The following is a 16,523-nucleotide window of genomic DNA, read 5'->3' as shown; positions in this document are numbered from 1 at the left end:
CAGTCAGACACTAAAAAGCCACAAGGCAATTTCCCCTTACCTGCACCTTTCCCCTTGTGGCCATACCTTAAAAAAGAGACCCTATTTAAAGAAACAGTCAACCACTGAAATTAAATCAAATTTGATTTGTCTCATGCCGCCGAATACAACAGGTGTAGACCTTACAGTGAAATGCATACTTACAAGCCCTTAACCAACAATGCAGTTAAGAAAAATACCTAAATAAATAAGAAATAAAGTAACACATAATTAAAGAGCAGCAGTAAAATAACAATAGCGAGGCTATATACAGGGGGTACCGGTACAGTCACCGGTGTCGATGTAATTGAGGTAATATATACACAAGTGGGTTAAAGTGACTTATGCATAAATAATAACAGAAAGTAGCAGCAGTGTAAAAGAGGGGGGGAGGCAATGCAAGTAGTTTGGGTAGCCATTTGATTAGATGTTCAAGAGTCTTATGGCTTGGGGGTAGAAGCTGTTTATAAGCCTCTTAGACCTGTATTTGGCGCTCCGGTACCACTTGCCGTGCGGTAGCAGAGAGAACAGTCTATGACTAGGGTGGCTGGTGTCTGGCTATTTTTAGCGCCTTCCTCTGACACCGCCTGGTATAGAGGTCCTGGATGGCAGGAAGCTTGGCCCCAGTGATGTACTGGGCCGTACGCACTACCCTCTGTAGTGCCTTGCAATCGGAGGCCGAGCAGTTGCCATACCAGGCAGTGATGCCACCAGTCAGGATGAGCTCGATGGTGCAGCTGTAGAACCTTTTGAGGATCTGAGGACCCATGCCAAATCTTTTCAGTCTCCTGAGGGGGAATAGGTTGTCGTGCACTCTTCACGACTGTCTTGGTGTGCTTGAACCATGTTCGTTTGTTGGTGATGTGGACACCAAGGAACTTGAAGCTCTCAACCTGCTTCACACAGCCCCGTCGATGAGAATGGGGGCGTGCTCGGTCCTCCTTTTCCTTTAGTCCACAATCATCTCCTTAGTCTCGATCACGTTGAGGGAGAGGTTGTTGTCCTGGCACCACACGACCAGGTCTCTGACCTCCTCCCTATATGCTGTCTCGTCGTTGCTGGTGATCAGACCTACCGCTGTTGTGTCATCCGCAAACTTAATGATGGTGTTGGAGTCGTGCCTGGCCGTGCAGTCATGAGTGAACAGGGGTACAGGAGGGGAAATGAGCACGCACCCCTGTGGGGCCCCAGTGTTAAGGATCAGCGTGGCGGATGTATTGTTACCTACCCTTACCACCTGGGGGCGGCCCATCAGGAAGTCCAGGATCCAGTTGCAAAGGGATGTGTTTAGTCCCAGTGCCCTTAGCTTAGTGATGAGCTATGAGGGTACTAGGGTTTTGAACACTGAGCTGTAGTCAATGAGTAGCATTCTCACATAGGTGTTTCTTTGGTCCATGTGTGAAAGGGCAGTGTGGCGTGCAATAGATATTTGCATCATCTGTGGATCTGTCGGGGCGGTATGCAAATTGGAGTGGGTCTAAGGTTTCTGGGATAATGGTGTTGATGTGAGCCAGGAACAGCCTTTCAAAGTACTTCATTGCTACAGATATGAGTGCTATGGGTCGGTAGTCATTTAGGAAGGTTACCTTAGTGTTCTTGGGCACAGGGACGATGGTGGTCTGCTTGAAACATGTTGGTATTACAGACTCAAACAGGGAGAGGTTGAACATGTCAGTGAAGACACTTGCCAGTTGGTCAGCGTATGCTTGGAGAACACGTCCTGATAATCCGTCTAGTTCTGCGGCTTTGTGAATGTTGCCCTGTTTAAAGGTCTTACTCACATCGGCTGCGGAGAGTGTGATCACACAGTTGTTCGGAATAGCTGGTGCTCTCATGCCTGTTTCAGTGTTACTTGCCTTGAAGTGCCTGTGATAGTTTGTAAGCCCTGCCACATCTGATGAGCGTCAGAGCCAGTGGAGTATGATTCAATCTTAGTCCTGTATTAACGCTTTGCCTGTTTGATGGTTCGTCGGAGGACATAGCGGGATTTCTTATAAACTTCCAGGTTAGAGTCCCGCTCCTTGAAAGCGGCAGCTCTACCCTTTAGCTCAGTGTGGCTGTTGCCTGTAATCCATCGCTTCTGGTTGGGGTATGTACGTACTGTGGGGATGTGGGGATGACGTCATCGATGCACTTATTGATGAAGCCGGTGACTGATGTGGTGTACTCCTCATTGCAATCGGAAGAATCTTGGAACATATTCCAGTCTGTGCTAGCAAAACAGTCCTTTAGCTTAGCATCTGCTTCATCTGACCACTTTTTTATTGACCGAGTCACTGGTGCTTCCTGCTTTAATTTAGAATTATGGTCAGATTTGACAAATGGGGGGCGAGAGAGTGCTTTGTACGTGTTTCTGTGTGTGGAGTAAAGGTGGTCTAGAGTTCTTTTCCCTCTGGTTGCACATTTAACATGTTGATAGAAATGAGGTAAAACGGATTTAAGTTTCCCTGCATTAAAGTCCCCGACCACTAGGCGCGCCACCTCTGGATGAGCGTTTTGGATTTTGTCTTAGCATTACACAGCTGATTCAAATAATCAACTTATCATCAAGCTTTGATTATTTGAAGCAGCTGTGTAGCACTAGGGCAAAAACCCAAACGTGCACCCCTAGTTTGGGAAACGCTGCCCTAGGAGTTGTTTAAAGTTGGTAGAATCTTATTCAAAACAATTCACAGCTGTAATGGCTGCCAAAAGTGCTTGGGGTGTTTTTAAAAAATATATATAATTATTTGGAAAATGTTCTGTAATTCACTTTGAAAATGTGGAGTAGGTTGTGTAGATTGCAAAATGTGAATCCTTTCACAAGCGACTGTATGTACAGTACCTCTATATTTGGCCCTGCTGTGTTGTGTCTAACGACCCTGATTCTTATCTGAACAGTAGAGGAAGTGTGCGCTATCCGGTTTGCTCTGTGTATTGCAGAGGAAAGTGTCGCAAAGCCACAGCACATGGGCAGGGTACTCACTCAGGAAATAAGTCAACCTACAGCTGCATCTAAAATAGGAAGAGACAGCAGTGTTGCTGTGCAAGGATCTCTTTTTCGTTTCCTCCTCTACGGTACATCCATAACGACCATTGCCGAGTACAACTAAATGTACAACCAGACTACTTACTCCAGTCAGGTAAGTGTTATTATTGCAACTTTTATTTTGATTGAGAAATAATGCTGTTTTGTGTGCATACTGAATGAATTTATCAAAAGTTAGATGCTTTCGAGCCAACAAGGAAGTCCCCATCTCGGTCTCTCATCCACTCACTGTTCTTTATGCTTAGCATTGTCGTTTTTCAACTGATAGGATAGATCGTTATGGATTTCTGCTAAATCGGAATTTCACAGAAACTACCTGCACCTTTGATTTCATTGTGCACACTGATGCACCCATCGAAGGTTTGGTATAATTTATCATACTGTACGTTAAAATCTCATATTGGACTTCACGTGCATTTTGAATAAGAAGGATGGGAAAATAGATATATATCAACATGGATATCATAGAATATAAACTGATTCTATTATTTCATGTGTACTTATTCTACTCCACAGAGACAACGTTAAGGATGCAAGATACCTTTCTCCGGGTGTTTGTGCTGGCAGTTAGTCTACTGTATCCCATCCCCAGAGAGGACAGAACAGGACAGGTTCAGGAGCAGGATGGTCACATAATGGGCATGCAGGAGCGTGAAGATTGGCTGCAGAGGGAGAGGGCAAAGCTGGAACAGGAAGTGGCACCACTGGTAACCCAAGAGGAAGGGCCCATCGACCAAAAACCCTTACAACTTGAAGTACAACAGGTCTATCAAATCGACCAGAACCATTATCAAAAGGGCTTGGAGGAGACTCTTATCGAACAGACACATTCTCGAGAGAACAAAGAGGAGAAAGATGAAGAGAAAGAGGAGGGATCTCACATTGACCATAAGCTTTCACAAGTACACCAAGATGTACCTAAGACAGAGCAAAACCTCTCACCAGAGGACAAGGAACAGTCTACCATTGACCTCAGCCTATCATTAACCCTTTCACAAGGAAACGACCAAGAGCAGCCTGCTTCAGACACAGAGGCATCTCACAATGACAAGAAACTGTACCACTTGGACAAGGACATGGCGAATGTCCATCAACAGTGGCCACAAGAGGTCCAGACTGGTAGTTGCCATAGTGACCAACAGACATCACCAGAGCGTCAGGAAGAGTCTCAGGTCGACCAACAGCATTCTAAAACAGACCAGGAAGCAGAACAGGAGGTGTCACCCATCTTCAGAACATCATCAGAGGGGAACCAGCAAGAGCATCTCACAGACCAGCCGTCTAACACACATCAGGAAGTAAAAGTACCACCTAACCTCAGAAAGTCAGACGACCAGCAACATCTCACAGAACAATATAACACAAACCAGGAAGAGACACCGATTCTCAGTGAATCATCAAAGGATGACCAGCAGCAGGAGCATGTCACTAATATCATAGACTCGGAGAGCGACTACACCTGGTACCTATGGAACGCATACTCCCTCATCTCTTTTGTTCATTTCTCCATTAAATTCTTCAGAAGACGTTCACAGAAGAAGCTCCATCCAGGAGAGATCCTTCAGGAGGATATGGAAGACATCTCTGTCGTGAAAAACCTCTCGGCTGAAGTTCCGCTACCGGACTGTGATACACTCAACCGTTTTTACGACAAATGTGTCAAAGTCTCACCCAATGAGAGCTGGAGGGTGACTGAGTTTGTGGAGGGTTTTGCTAATGACCTATTAGAAGCCATGAGGAGCATGTGTGATGTGGAGGTTGGCATGGTGATTGAAGACTTTGTGGTGGAGGGCAGGATCAGTTCCCTTGTGTGTGACATCATAGTCCCCATTTCCCCGTTAGAGCCATACAGTTTCCAGTTTCAACTCTGGTGTAACCAGGCTATTGATGATATGCCACCTGAAATGGAGGGCTGTGGTAGAGTCAAAATGGTGGATGGTGGTGTGAACCAAAATGGCTGCCCATGTCGCACAGCTGCCATAGGAGATGATGATATGCTATGCCTGCTGTGTTGTGACAATGAGAAAGTCAAAGTGGTGAAAGTCACTGATGTATTGGATAGTGCTCTTTGCTCAAAACACACCCCTTACCTGGCCAAAACCCAGGTTACCAAATGGTTCCAGACCACGATTAGAAAAGCTTGGGGACAGATATGCCACAAATACGAATTTGAGCTGACATTTCGCAATATGGACACCCCAGGAGCTCTGATGGTTCGATTTAGATCAGGGAAAGTGATAACCTTCGATATGGCTCCCGTGGTTAAACTCAAAGACACTGAAGCTTATTTCACCATTTCTCCTTCCACCCCACCTAGGAACAACTCCTTGGACACATACTGGAGCCTCTCATTGACCACTTACGAGGACCACTTCCTGAAGTATCTGACCAATCACCTGCCTGAAAACTCCTGCCACATTCACTGCCTTGGAATTGTAGCGTTCCTTCACAAAAAGCAAACGGGCCTCACAGGCAGAAGTATCCTTACAGATCAACACTTCAAAACAGTGTTAATTCACTTGATTTTGAGTAAAGAGCCTTCTGACTGGTACCCTGAACACTTGGGTAGCAGATTACGTGATGCGTTGAGCTTCCTAGAAAATAGCCTTCAGGGCAGGAAGTTGCTTCACAGCTTTATTGGAAAACCTCTGGTTCCCAGTGAGATTGGACTCCCTGCTGTATTTAGTGATGCAGAGCCTGTAAACCTCTTCCGCCCTCTTGGGGTACAAAATGGCAGCTACACCAAGACTGTAAAGCACTTGCAAGAGATGCTCAGGAACTCTTCCATGCTGATACAGGAGTATTTGCCAAAGCCAAAGGAATGCAATGGTCTGGACAAAACTTCCACTGGTATAGAGTGTTGAACAATTTTAAAGGTTGATACTGGACAGTTAACTGTAAAGAGATGCCAAATCTACAATGACATTCTCAAATGCAGAGAAAGGCATCATGAGGAAACACATGCTTACGTGATTTCATGTTCAAATGCAACAGAAAAGTTCCACCCCACCACCCATACCCAAATAAATGCTTATTTGAAAGTTACCTGAAATACATTAGAATTTTTGAAATGTGGGCCAAAACTACATTGGAAACATTGAAATAATTTCCTTAGCCTATTTGAAAGAGTAGAAATATTTCCAAATACCAAACAGACCTGGGTTCAACTGCGAGGGAGAATATACACTGAACAAAAATAGTTTTACTAAGTTACATCTCATAAGGAAATCAGTAAATTGAAATACATTAAGCCCTAATCTACACATTTCACAGGACTGGGCAGGAGCACAGCCATGGTGGGCCTTCCCACACCCACCAACTTGGGAGCTAGGCAGAGCCAGGCCCAGCCAATCACAATGAGTTTCCCCCACAGGAGGGCTTAATTACACAAAAATACTCCAGTTTCAGCTGTCTGAGTGGCTGGTCTCCAATGATCCTACAGGTGAAGAAGCTGGATGTTAAGGTCCCGGGCTGGTATAGTTACTCATGGTCTGCAGTTGTGAGGCCGGTTAGACAATGCCCAGTCCTCTAAAATGTGCGGTAGTTTATGGTAGTGAAATTACCATTCTGGCAAAAGCTCTGGACATCTCTGCAGTCAGCATGCCAGTTGCACACTCCCTCAATTTAGACATCTGTGGTCTTGTGACAACTGCGTATTTCATAGTGGCCTTTTGTTCCCATCAGAAGGTCCACCTGTGTAATGATCATGCCATTTAATCAGCTTCTTGATTTGCCACACCTGCCAGGGTGATGGAGTATCTTGGCAAAGGAGAAATGCTCAAATATGCATTTCAACAAATGTGAACACCTGAACTAAGCTTTGTAGATATGGAACATTTCTGGGTTTTTTAATTTCAGCTCATGAAATTAAGTTTCCATGTTGGATTTATATATTTGGGGATTTTAAAATTACATTACAATTTCCAAGTGCATTTCCAAACACATTCCAATATTCAACTACTTCAAATAAAACATCAAATGTATGTCTGAAAGTAATCAAATTTAATAATATTTGAACCCAGTTCTGCCTGGACCTCTGCAGCCATTTTGAATGAAATCAATACACATGATTGTTTAAAAAGTTTATTTTATCAAAATAATTGTCCACTGCTCATCAAACCCTCCCAACAGCACCTAAAACCATGAGGGAAAAGCTATTATTTTCAGAAATTTGTGCTCATATATTAAGATACTAATTAAACATTCTTAAGAATTAAGCAGAGGGACTGAGTACCTTTAGTAGCCCCGTCGTTGAAGGTTTCCATGCTCCATGTTTTATCTTCAGCATGTTCGTCATGGGCCATCGTCATAAAATGACTGGTCACAGTTTGTGCGTGAGCTATGAGCATTATCAGATCAGTATCGCATTTCACAGATTACGGTCAAACAATACACAATGTAAAATATAAAATGGTGGTATGAATGCATGCCCGCGTTAAGTCCTCAAAATGGCTTCCCATTCCCTTCTCTAATGCGCTCAGATGAAAGGGTTGGTGACAATGAGAAGACATGACTGGTCATGAACCAGGCCTACATGCTCACCGGAGGGTTGTCGAGAAGGAGAAGGACAAGAACCGACACAGCATGAGCAAACCGCAGCATCACCACCCAGTTCCACCCACCTAGGACAATCACAATAAATATTAGTTAACCCTCATAGCAAGAAGTCCCTCAGAACTCAAGTCAATCACTCAGGTGAACCTACTTTTTAGTCTTTGTGCCATAGTTGCAGGACTTGGAACTTGGAGTTGGAGTGACTTTCCCCGTAGTTATTTTACAGTGCAAGTGGAGTTTCTGGAAGAAAATAAATGTACGTTCTTTTTTAAAGGTGCATTACTGTAGGCCTATAGTATTAAATAATCAAACCATCATGATTAGTTGTTTGGAGATGCACATGAGTCAGACCTGATTGTCCAGGCCCTGGAAGATGAAAGCTCCGATAGTGAACCTCAAAGCATTGTTGGTGGTGTGTGACAGGAACTTTGACTGGACAGTATTCTTGCCATCCACCATGCATCTAGTTAAGAGAAGATCGTGTACTTAACACTAATCCCTCCAATTTGGGACATGGTTCACCCGCTGGGTCTTATTCTCGCCTTGTAAACCAGGGACTGAGTTACAAAAGACACTAGGGCTGTGTTTACACAGGCAGACAGTTCTGATTTCTCTTGGTTGAGGTTTAACAGCAGTTGGCATCCAATATATTGCATTACCACCCTCAACTGAATTATAGATCCATTAGACTTTGTGATAAAGGGAACCAAAAATACACTGAATATTACCCTACTTATCCTCATCTGATCCTTCCCCAGGCCAACGGGCTGAGAGAAAAGGACACTACCATGCTACACGTGTCCCCTGCACCTTACTGAAGCATATGTCACTCATTGGCCTATCCCTCTGTCCTGTCAGACATCCCATTCACAGGAATCCTCAGAATTGCTCACCCTTGACCCATTCTCTACTTCACTCCCTCAGCATGCGACACCTTCTGCACTAGTCTGACTAGCCACCGAACACTTCTGATCCCCAGCAACATGTGCACCCTACAGTTGACCACTTTATCCAACGAAACAACCCTCTAGCCCTTGCCCTTCTGCACACTACCACATCTTGGAATCTCCCTCCTACACTGCGACATGACCATAAATGTTGCAGCTGAAACAGCAGTGGATTCACCACAAAAGCTCCAACAGGATAAGTGATACATCCTAACATGATCTTGTCAGGTAAAGATGGACTCAAAAGGACTGACAGTGACTCACCGTTTCGCCACCAGGGCTGCTTCACACCAAACTACACAGGAATCTTCAACTTCCATTGCGCCACCTCTACACTTAACGCTACCCCAGAAATCACTCCCACAAAGCAAGACTACACTAGTTGTGTTGCACAGAGCGCCTGCTCCCTCTGATCTAAAGAAACACAATCACAAGTCAACTTCACCGACTCAAAAGCACACCCTCTTCCACCCATGGATCAGCCAAAAGACCTGGTTCCATCCTCTTCAAAAATCTCAGTCCCACTGGACCAAAATGCATCTTTATCATAACCATGTCCATCAACACAAGGCTCATGCTCCTCAAACCTTTAGCCCTTCAATTTCACCATAACTTGAACTGGCGTCTGGCCCACTCAACTTGACAGTCTTCCTCGACATACCCCTTTCCCTGTTATTGCTAGAGTCAAATTCAAACCCATCCTCTGCCGCCATCTGTCTTCACAACATCTTTCCCGCCAATCCTCTTCCCTTAACCAATTACCCGACTCCTGAAAATACTCAATTTTCCCAAACTGAAATTTCTTTAGCCTTTGGGAGACATGCTAAGCGCTGTACTCCCACTGCAAACTTAAATTGGACCAATCAGATAAGTTCTGAAAAAGACGCGACGTGATTGGTCTTTCAACCAATTAGTGGACAATTGAGTTAGGCTGCCTGTGTAAACTGCCCAGCTGTGGAATCTGGCCAATTAACAAGCAAGAAATTAACTACCAGGAACAAGACAAAACCAGGCCAAGAAGTTGTAGTTCTATAACAAAGATGTATTACCCATAGTTGTCGACCACAGTGTATTTGAGAGTGGAGTTTGGGCTAGCAGTCACGTAACAGTTGTTAATATACACCCGCCGACGCAAAGAAATGGTGGGAACTTTGGCCTCAAAGTACATTGGTTGTCCAATGAAATAGGTTTTATTTCCAGTGAGCTTGTTCCATGATTCTGAAGAGAAAGAATAGAGTTAAGGTTCTTTAATAGAAAACAATACTGCAAGTACATTCAGATTTAGGTAACATCTGTCAAGTCAACTCACCATCATAAGATGTGAGGGTGACGCCAACCTTGGATTTAAGGGCCTTGAAGACTTTTCCCGGCAAACGAGGATGAAAGCCAAACTTGTAAGAGTGGTGGATCCTGCAGAAAATGGCCATTAGTGCAGTCAGACACTCAATAGCCAGACTAGCATACTACCTAGTATGGAGCCATGTATAGGATATGCTAGTGTGGACATTGAGACGTAGCCACCAAATGTGAAATCATGAAGTGGTAGTTCACCGATTGTAGCGGCATTCGATGTGAACAGAGAATGACAACTCCCTCACAATACCGCCTATGGCCTCTGGCTCGTACTTCAGCACGTTGGAGTAGGAAATATAGTCAGCAGTACACTGGAATAGGAGAAACAACTCTAAAAGCAACCAATACATCTGAACATAATCATTAAAGCCATGGAAATACAATCCCTTCAGACCATTACAATTTGACAGGATCACTCATGGCACACATGTCTGAGTGTCAGGGGAGTGTATTTCTGATGGCATTGGTAGCCAACCTTTCTATGGAAGCCACAGCTTTTGATGTTGTAGAGCATGTAGTAGTGTTCCGCTGTGGATTTGTTGACTTTGCAGTTGCGGAGTTTGAGGTACTTGCAGGCATCGGGGTTGGTGAAGGCGTCTTTTCTGATTCTCACATAAATCCTGTCGAGGTGGCACAGGACCTCAACCTTCTGAGAGTGAACTGGAGGAGCGGTGGGCGGAGATAGGGTGGGCAGCAGGATGGGCTTGACTGAGAGGGGCAGCGGCCTGAACTTCCCTTCAGGCTTGAAGACATAGGCTTGGTCCTCAGAAGCACGAATAGGGATGTATTCTGGTAGCTTCAGATAGTCTGGTTTACGAGAATGCTCCAACATGGGAGTGGCCACGATTTGGGAACGAGACCTGACCTTGGGTTCAGATTCGTCATCAAGCCTCAGTCGCTCCGTCTCATCCCACAGAACTTCAGTGTCATTCCCGTCATCAACAGCTAAAGGGAAGCCCTTATCTGACAAACCATAAGCAGAGGAGTAACTCAGAAGCAAAAGCACCAATTTCACCACCATCTTGCCATTCACCACCAAATCTCTCTCTCAAATAATCAAGAACAGTGACACGGTGTATGAGAGAACCGCCATTTGCTTGTGTGTTTTATATACTAGTTACAGCACCCTAATTGCAACACCTGGTGCTGACTTTAATCAGTAGCAGAATCAACCAATCAGCAGTCACCAGGGCTCAGTTTTTCAAAAGTTAAATGATCAGCATTTCATTTTAAAGCAACCCTTGTGACGGGGAAAGTTTATTATGTTCAACAGGGAGGGGCAATTGAAAGTAAGATTCTCAATAAAAGGTTTTATTGTTGAAACCTTTCTAGCCTGTCTATCTATGGGTGACAGGGTTGACATTATGTTTGACCCACTGACTTTTCCACCACAAAATGGGCCAAAAGAGTAGAACCAGCCCACCTGCTTTTATACTATAGTTTGACTATTATATGTTAAATGTTTCTTCTGAAATAAATATTTTAAAATAAATAGTTTCACTACATTAAAACGAGAGCTCAGTTCAGAGTTTACCTTAAAATGAGGGACAGACGCATATTAAATCACATTAAATTAATAATAATCTTCAGAAATTTAATTTGTCAAAGCAACAAAATAACAAAGCAACAAAATAACTAGGGCTTTACAATGATGGTGGACTCTTGGAGAAATGTTGGTATTAAGTGGGTTTTGTTGGTATTAAGCGGGAACCAACTGAAGCTAGGACAGCAGAGTCCCTACACATCTTCCAAAAACATCTGAAACCCTACCTCTTCAACAGTATCTTAAAATCTTTCATAGAAGTCAGAGGGTGCAGTCACATGTCAAAATTAGGAATTTTGGCACTTTAGCAAGTCATTATTCATATAAAATTCTGCTTATTAAATTATCCATGTGGTCTGTATTAAAGGGCACTTCAATTAATATAACAGGCTTTTAAAATTCAATATTGGTGCACAATTTTCACCCTACTTAAAATATCAAAGGGAAGCAAAAGGCACTCATTTCGTGGAACGACCCAACTGCTGGTATAAGTAAATCGTCAACCTTGGCTTTATACTTGTTCAAACAATACACTCCAGGTGGCAGTATGCACCCTCTCAGTTTGTTTACCAACTCAAAGAAGTAGTAGAATAAGAAAATGGGCTACTTCAAAATGGAGATGAGATGGCCTCAATGGGTGCCACAATGTTGCGTCACAGAGAGAACAAGGAGCCAGATGTTTCACCATAAAATCTTAAGCATCCGGTTGGAATTTCCGCTCCCCACCAAATATGGCGGGGAGAGGAAGTCCAGCGGCCGGCAGTGGGAAAGTATGGAGCGAGATGGAACTGGGCCGATATTCTGCTGATTTTCTCATCGAAGAAAAGCCCGATCTCAATACTGTTCTCTGTTCCCAAAACGATGATATGTTATGAACAGAGAACACTAAGTTTTGTAGATGTGACCCTTTGCCAAAGTTTGAAAAAATTACATTGTTTACATTGAATTGAGTTATCGCACACTTCACAGTGAAGGTGTTCTCTTCTTCTTTGTCTTCTTCATCTTCTTCTTTGTCTTCATCTTCGGTGGGGTTTAATGGCGGTTGTCATCCAATATGTTGCATTACCGCCCCCAACTGGACTCTAGTAGAAGAAAAATATATACAGTGGGGAGAACAAGTATTTGATACACTGCCGATTTTGCAGGTTTTCCTACTTACAAAGCATGTAGAGGTCTGTCATTTTTATCATAGGTACACTTCAACTGTGAGAGACGGAATCTAAAACAAAAATCCAGAAAATCACATTGTATGATTTTTAAGTAATTAATTTGCATTTTATTGCATGACATAAGTATTTGATCACCTACCAACCAGTAAGAATTCCGGCTCTCACAGACCTGTTAGTTTTTCTTTAAGAAGCCCTCCTGTTCTCCACTCATTACCTGTATTAACTGCACCTGTTTGAACTCGTTACCTGTATAAAAGACACCTGTCCACACACTCAATCAAACAGACTCCAACCTCTCCACAATGGCCAAGACCAGAGAGCTGTGTAAGGACATCAGGGATAAATTGTAGACCTGTACAAGGCTGGGATGGGCTACAGGACAATAGCCAAGCAGCTTGGTGAGAAGGCAACAACTGTTGGCACAATTATTAGAAAATGGAAGAAGTTCAAGATGACGGTCAATCACCCTCGGTCTGGGGCTCCATGCAAGATCTCACCTCGTGGGGCATCAATGATCATGAGGAATGTGAGGGATCAGCCCAGAACTACACGGCAGGACCTGGTCAATGACCTGAAGAGAGCTGGGACCACAGTCTCAAAGAAAACCATTAGTAACACACTACGCCGTCATGGATTAAAATCCTGCAGCGCACGCAAGGTCCCCCTGCTCAAGCCAGCGCATGTCCAGGCCCGTCTGAAGTTTGCCAATGACCATCTGGATGATCCAGAGGAGGAATGGGAGAAGGTCATGTGGTCTGATGAGACAAAAATAAGAGCTTTTTGCTCTAAACTCCACTCGCCGTGTTTGGAGGAATAGAAGGATGAGTACAACCCCAAGAACACCATCCCAACCGTGAAGCATGGAGGTGGAAACATCATTCTTTGGGGATGCTTTTCTGCAAAGGGGACAGGACGACTGCACCGTATTGAAGGGAGGATGGATGGGGCCATGTATCGCGAGATCTTGACCAACAACCTCCTTCCCTCAGTAAGAGCATTGAAGATGGGTCGTGGCTGGGTCTTCCAGCATGACAACGACCCGAAACACACAGCCAGGGCAACTAAGGAGTGGCTCCGTAAGAAGCATCTCAAGGTCCTGGAGTGGCCTAGCCAGTCTCCAGACCTGAACCCAATAGAAAATCTTTGGAGGGAGCCGAAAGTCCGTATTGCCCAGCGACAGCCCCGAAACCTGAAGGATCTGGAGAAGGTCTGTATGGAGGAGTGGGCCAAAATCCCTGCTGCAGTGTGTGCAAACCTGGTCAAGAACTACAGGAAACGTATTATCTCTGTAATTGCAAACTAAGGTTTCTGTACCAAATATTCAGTTCTGCTTTTCTGATGTATCAAATACTTATGTCATGCAATAAAATGCAAATTAATTAATTAAAAATCATACAATGTGATTTTCTGGATTTTTGTTTTAGATTCCTTCTCTCACAGTTGAAGTGTACCTATGATAAAAATTACAGACCTCTACATGCTTTGTAAGTAGGAAAACCTGCAAAATTGTCAGTGTGTAAAATACTTGTTCTCCCCACTGTATATAAAAATAGTGGCATGAGGTATAAATGCACAGTGAATAACGAATAACAATAACGAGTACAAATGACATGACAATACACAGGGAGTACCAGTACATAATCGATGTGCAGGGGCACGAGGTAACTGAGGTAGCTATGTACAGCTGAAGTCGGAAGTTTACATACACCTTAGCCAAATACATTTAAACTCAGTTTCTCACAATTCCTGACATTTAATCCTTGTAAAAATGCCATGTCTTAGGTCAGTCAGGATCCCCACTTAATTTAAAAAATGTGAAATGTCAGAAGAATAGCAGAGAGAATGATTTCAGATTTTATTTATTTCCTTACATTCCTAGTGGGTCAGAAGTTTACATACACTCAATTAGTTTTTGGTAGCATTGCCTTTAAATTGTTTAACTTGGGTCAAACGTTTCAGGTAGCCTTCCACAAGCTTCCCACAATAAGTTGAGTGAATTCTGGACCATTCCTCCTGACAGAGCTGGTGTAACTGAGTCAGGTTTGTAGGCCTCCTTGCTCGCACACGCTTTTTCAGTTCTGCTCACAAATTGTCTGTGGGATTGAGGTCAGGGCTTTGTGATGGCCACTCCAATACCTTGACTATGTTGTCCTTAAGCCATTTTGCCACAACTTTGGAAGTATGCTTGTCCATTTGGACAATGTCCATTTGGAAGACCCAAGCTTTAACTTCCTATCTGATGTCTTGAGATGTTGCTTCAATATATCCACATACATTTCCTACCTCATGATGCCATCTATTTTGTGAAGTGCACCAGTCCCTCTTGCAGCAAAGCACCCACACCACATGATTCTGCCACCCCCGTGCTTCACGGTTGGGATGGTGTTCTTCGGCTTGCAAGACTCCCCCTTTTTCCTCCAAACATAATGATGGTCATTATGGCCAAACAGTTCTATTTTTGTTTCATCAGACCAGAGGACATTTCTCCAAAAAGTACGATCTTTGTCCCCATGTGCAGTTGCGTATCGTAGTCTGGCTTTTTTTTATGGCGGTTTTGGAGCAGTGGCTTCCTTGCGGTCGATATTGGACTCGTTTTACTGTGGATATAGATACTTTTGTACCTGTTTCTTCCAGCATCTTCACAAGGTCCTTTGCTGTTGTTCTGGGATTGATTTGCAGTTTTTGCACCAAAGTACGTTCATCTCTAGGAGACAACGCGTCTCCTTCCTGAGCGGTATGACGGCTGTGTTGTCCCATGGTGTTTATACTACTATTATATGTACTATTGTTTGTACAGATGAACGTGGTACCTTCAGGCGTTTGTAAATTGCTCCCAAGGATGAATCAGACGTGTGGAGGTCTACAATTGTTTTTCTGAGGTCTTGGCTGATTTTGCTTGATTTTACCTCTTTGTCAAGCAAAGAGGCACTGAGTTTTGAAGGTAGGCCTTGAGATACATCCACAGCTACACCTCCAATTGACTCAAATTCTGTCAATTAGCCTATCAGAAGCTTCTAAAGCCATGACATAATTTTCTGGAATTTTCCAAGCTGTTTAAAGGCACAGTCAATTTAGTGTATATAAACTTCTGACCCACTGTAATTGTGATACAGTGAGTTGTGAAATAGTCTGTCTGTAAACAATTGTTGGAAAGATTACTTGTGTCATGCACAAAGTAGATGTCCTAACCGACTTGCCAAAACTATAGTTTGTTAACAAGAAATTTGTGGAGTGGTTGAAAAACAAGTTTTAATTACTCCAACCTAAGTGTATGTAAACTTCCTACTTCAAGTGTACCACTACTTTCTCCAATGCTACACATTCCTTTGTCTCATGCCCTTCTGGTCACTTCTCACAGCTAGGAACCTCCCTCCTACACACTGCTGCCACATGCTCATATGCTTGACACCTGTAACAACGTAATGTATTAGGCACAAAAGCTCCTACAGGATAACTTATATATCCTTACATCCAGTTTGCTGATTTTCTTCTTCTTCTTTTTCTTCTTTTTCTCTGGTATAATGGCGTTCGCAACAATTTGATTTGCATTAAGCTATATGTGTTAATTGTAGGGGTGCCCATGGGGCTGGGGATCAGAAATGTCCCGTGCGAGGCAGGTTGAGGTTTCCAGGGTTAGAGTAATGCAGAAGTAGTCATATGCTGAGGCAGTGAAGAAAGTAGAGGAAGATGGGTCAAGAGGGAGGGATCCTGAGCGGAGTGGTGTGAGTAGTAGATCTGTACCAGTACAGAGGGATAGGCCAACAAGTGATAAATGTTTTAGTAAGATTGGATCTTTATCATTTATAGCAATGGTTATCAACTGTTCTGCAGCTGATGGGGGTTCCGGTTCTAAAGTATAAAAATAGCAGATCCGTACCACATTGGGTGTTGGGGGTTGCAGGAGAGTATAT

At 43.6% G+C, this 16,523-nt stretch overlaps 2 protein-coding genes across 2 annotated transcripts; one reads left to right on the top strand and one right to left on the bottom strand.

Annotated features, from left to right (window-relative positions):
* Positions 1 to 3,001: 3,001 nt before the first annotated feature.
* On the top strand, positions 3,002 to 6,098 carry LOC139567918 (inositol 1,4,5-trisphosphate receptor-interacting protein). Its single transcript, XM_071389526.1, has 2 exons — positions 3,002 to 3,140; positions 3,563 to 6,098. Exon 2 carries the CDS (start codon positions 3,577 to 3,579, stop codon positions 5,908 to 5,910), a length of 2,334 nt encoding a protein of 777 aa, XP_071245627.1. The 5' UTR covers positions 3,002 to 3,140; positions 3,563 to 3,576; the 3' UTR covers positions 5,911 to 6,098.
* Positions 6,099 to 7,115: 1,017 nt separating this feature from the next.
* Positions 7,116 to 11,023, bottom strand: zp3c (zona pellucida glycoprotein 3c). Its single transcript, XM_071389528.1, has 9 exons — positions 10,376 to 11,023; positions 10,099 to 10,211; positions 9,857 to 9,957; positions 9,597 to 9,765; positions 7,952 to 8,063; positions 7,752 to 7,840; positions 7,589 to 7,668; positions 7,281 to 7,385; positions 7,116 to 7,180 (listed from the first exon to the last, which is right to left on the bottom strand). Exons 1-9 carry the CDS (start codon positions 10,919 to 10,921, stop codon positions 7,161 to 7,163), a joined length of 1,335 nt encoding a protein of 444 aa, XP_071245629.1. The 5' UTR covers positions 10,922 to 11,023; the 3' UTR covers positions 7,116 to 7,160.
* Between the last annotated feature and the right edge of the window lie 5,500 nt (positions 11,024 to 16,523).

The sequence above is a fragment of the Salvelinus alpinus genome, chromosome 2 (assembly GCF_045679555.1).
Source record: "Salvelinus alpinus chromosome 2, SLU_Salpinus.1, whole genome shotgun sequence".
Classification (NCBI taxonomy): domain Eukaryota; kingdom Metazoa; phylum Chordata; class Actinopteri; order Salmoniformes; family Salmonidae; genus Salvelinus; species Salvelinus alpinus.
The sequence above is the reverse complement of the archived record's forward strand: the minus strand, read 5'-3'. Positions and strand labels throughout refer to the sequence as shown.

Bases quoted from the DNA above. Each gene is read 5' to 3' on its own strand.
- zp3c (XM_071389528.1), bottom strand. From the start codon at position 10,921: ATGGTGGTGAAATTGGTGCTTTTGCTTCTGAGTTACTCCTCTGCTTAT. The intron at 9,958-10,098 runs GTGAACTACCAC...CATTTTCTGCAG, and splicing joins ATCGAATGCCGCTACAATCG to GATCCACCACTCTTACAAGT. The intron at 7,386-7,588 runs GTGAGCATGTAG...TAATGCTCATAG, and splicing joins TCCTTCTCGACAACCCTCCG to CTCACGCACAAACTGTGACC.
- LOC139567918 (XM_071389526.1), top strand. From the start codon at position 3,577: ATGCAAGATACCTTTCTCCGGGTGTTTGTGCTGGCAGTTAGTCTACTG.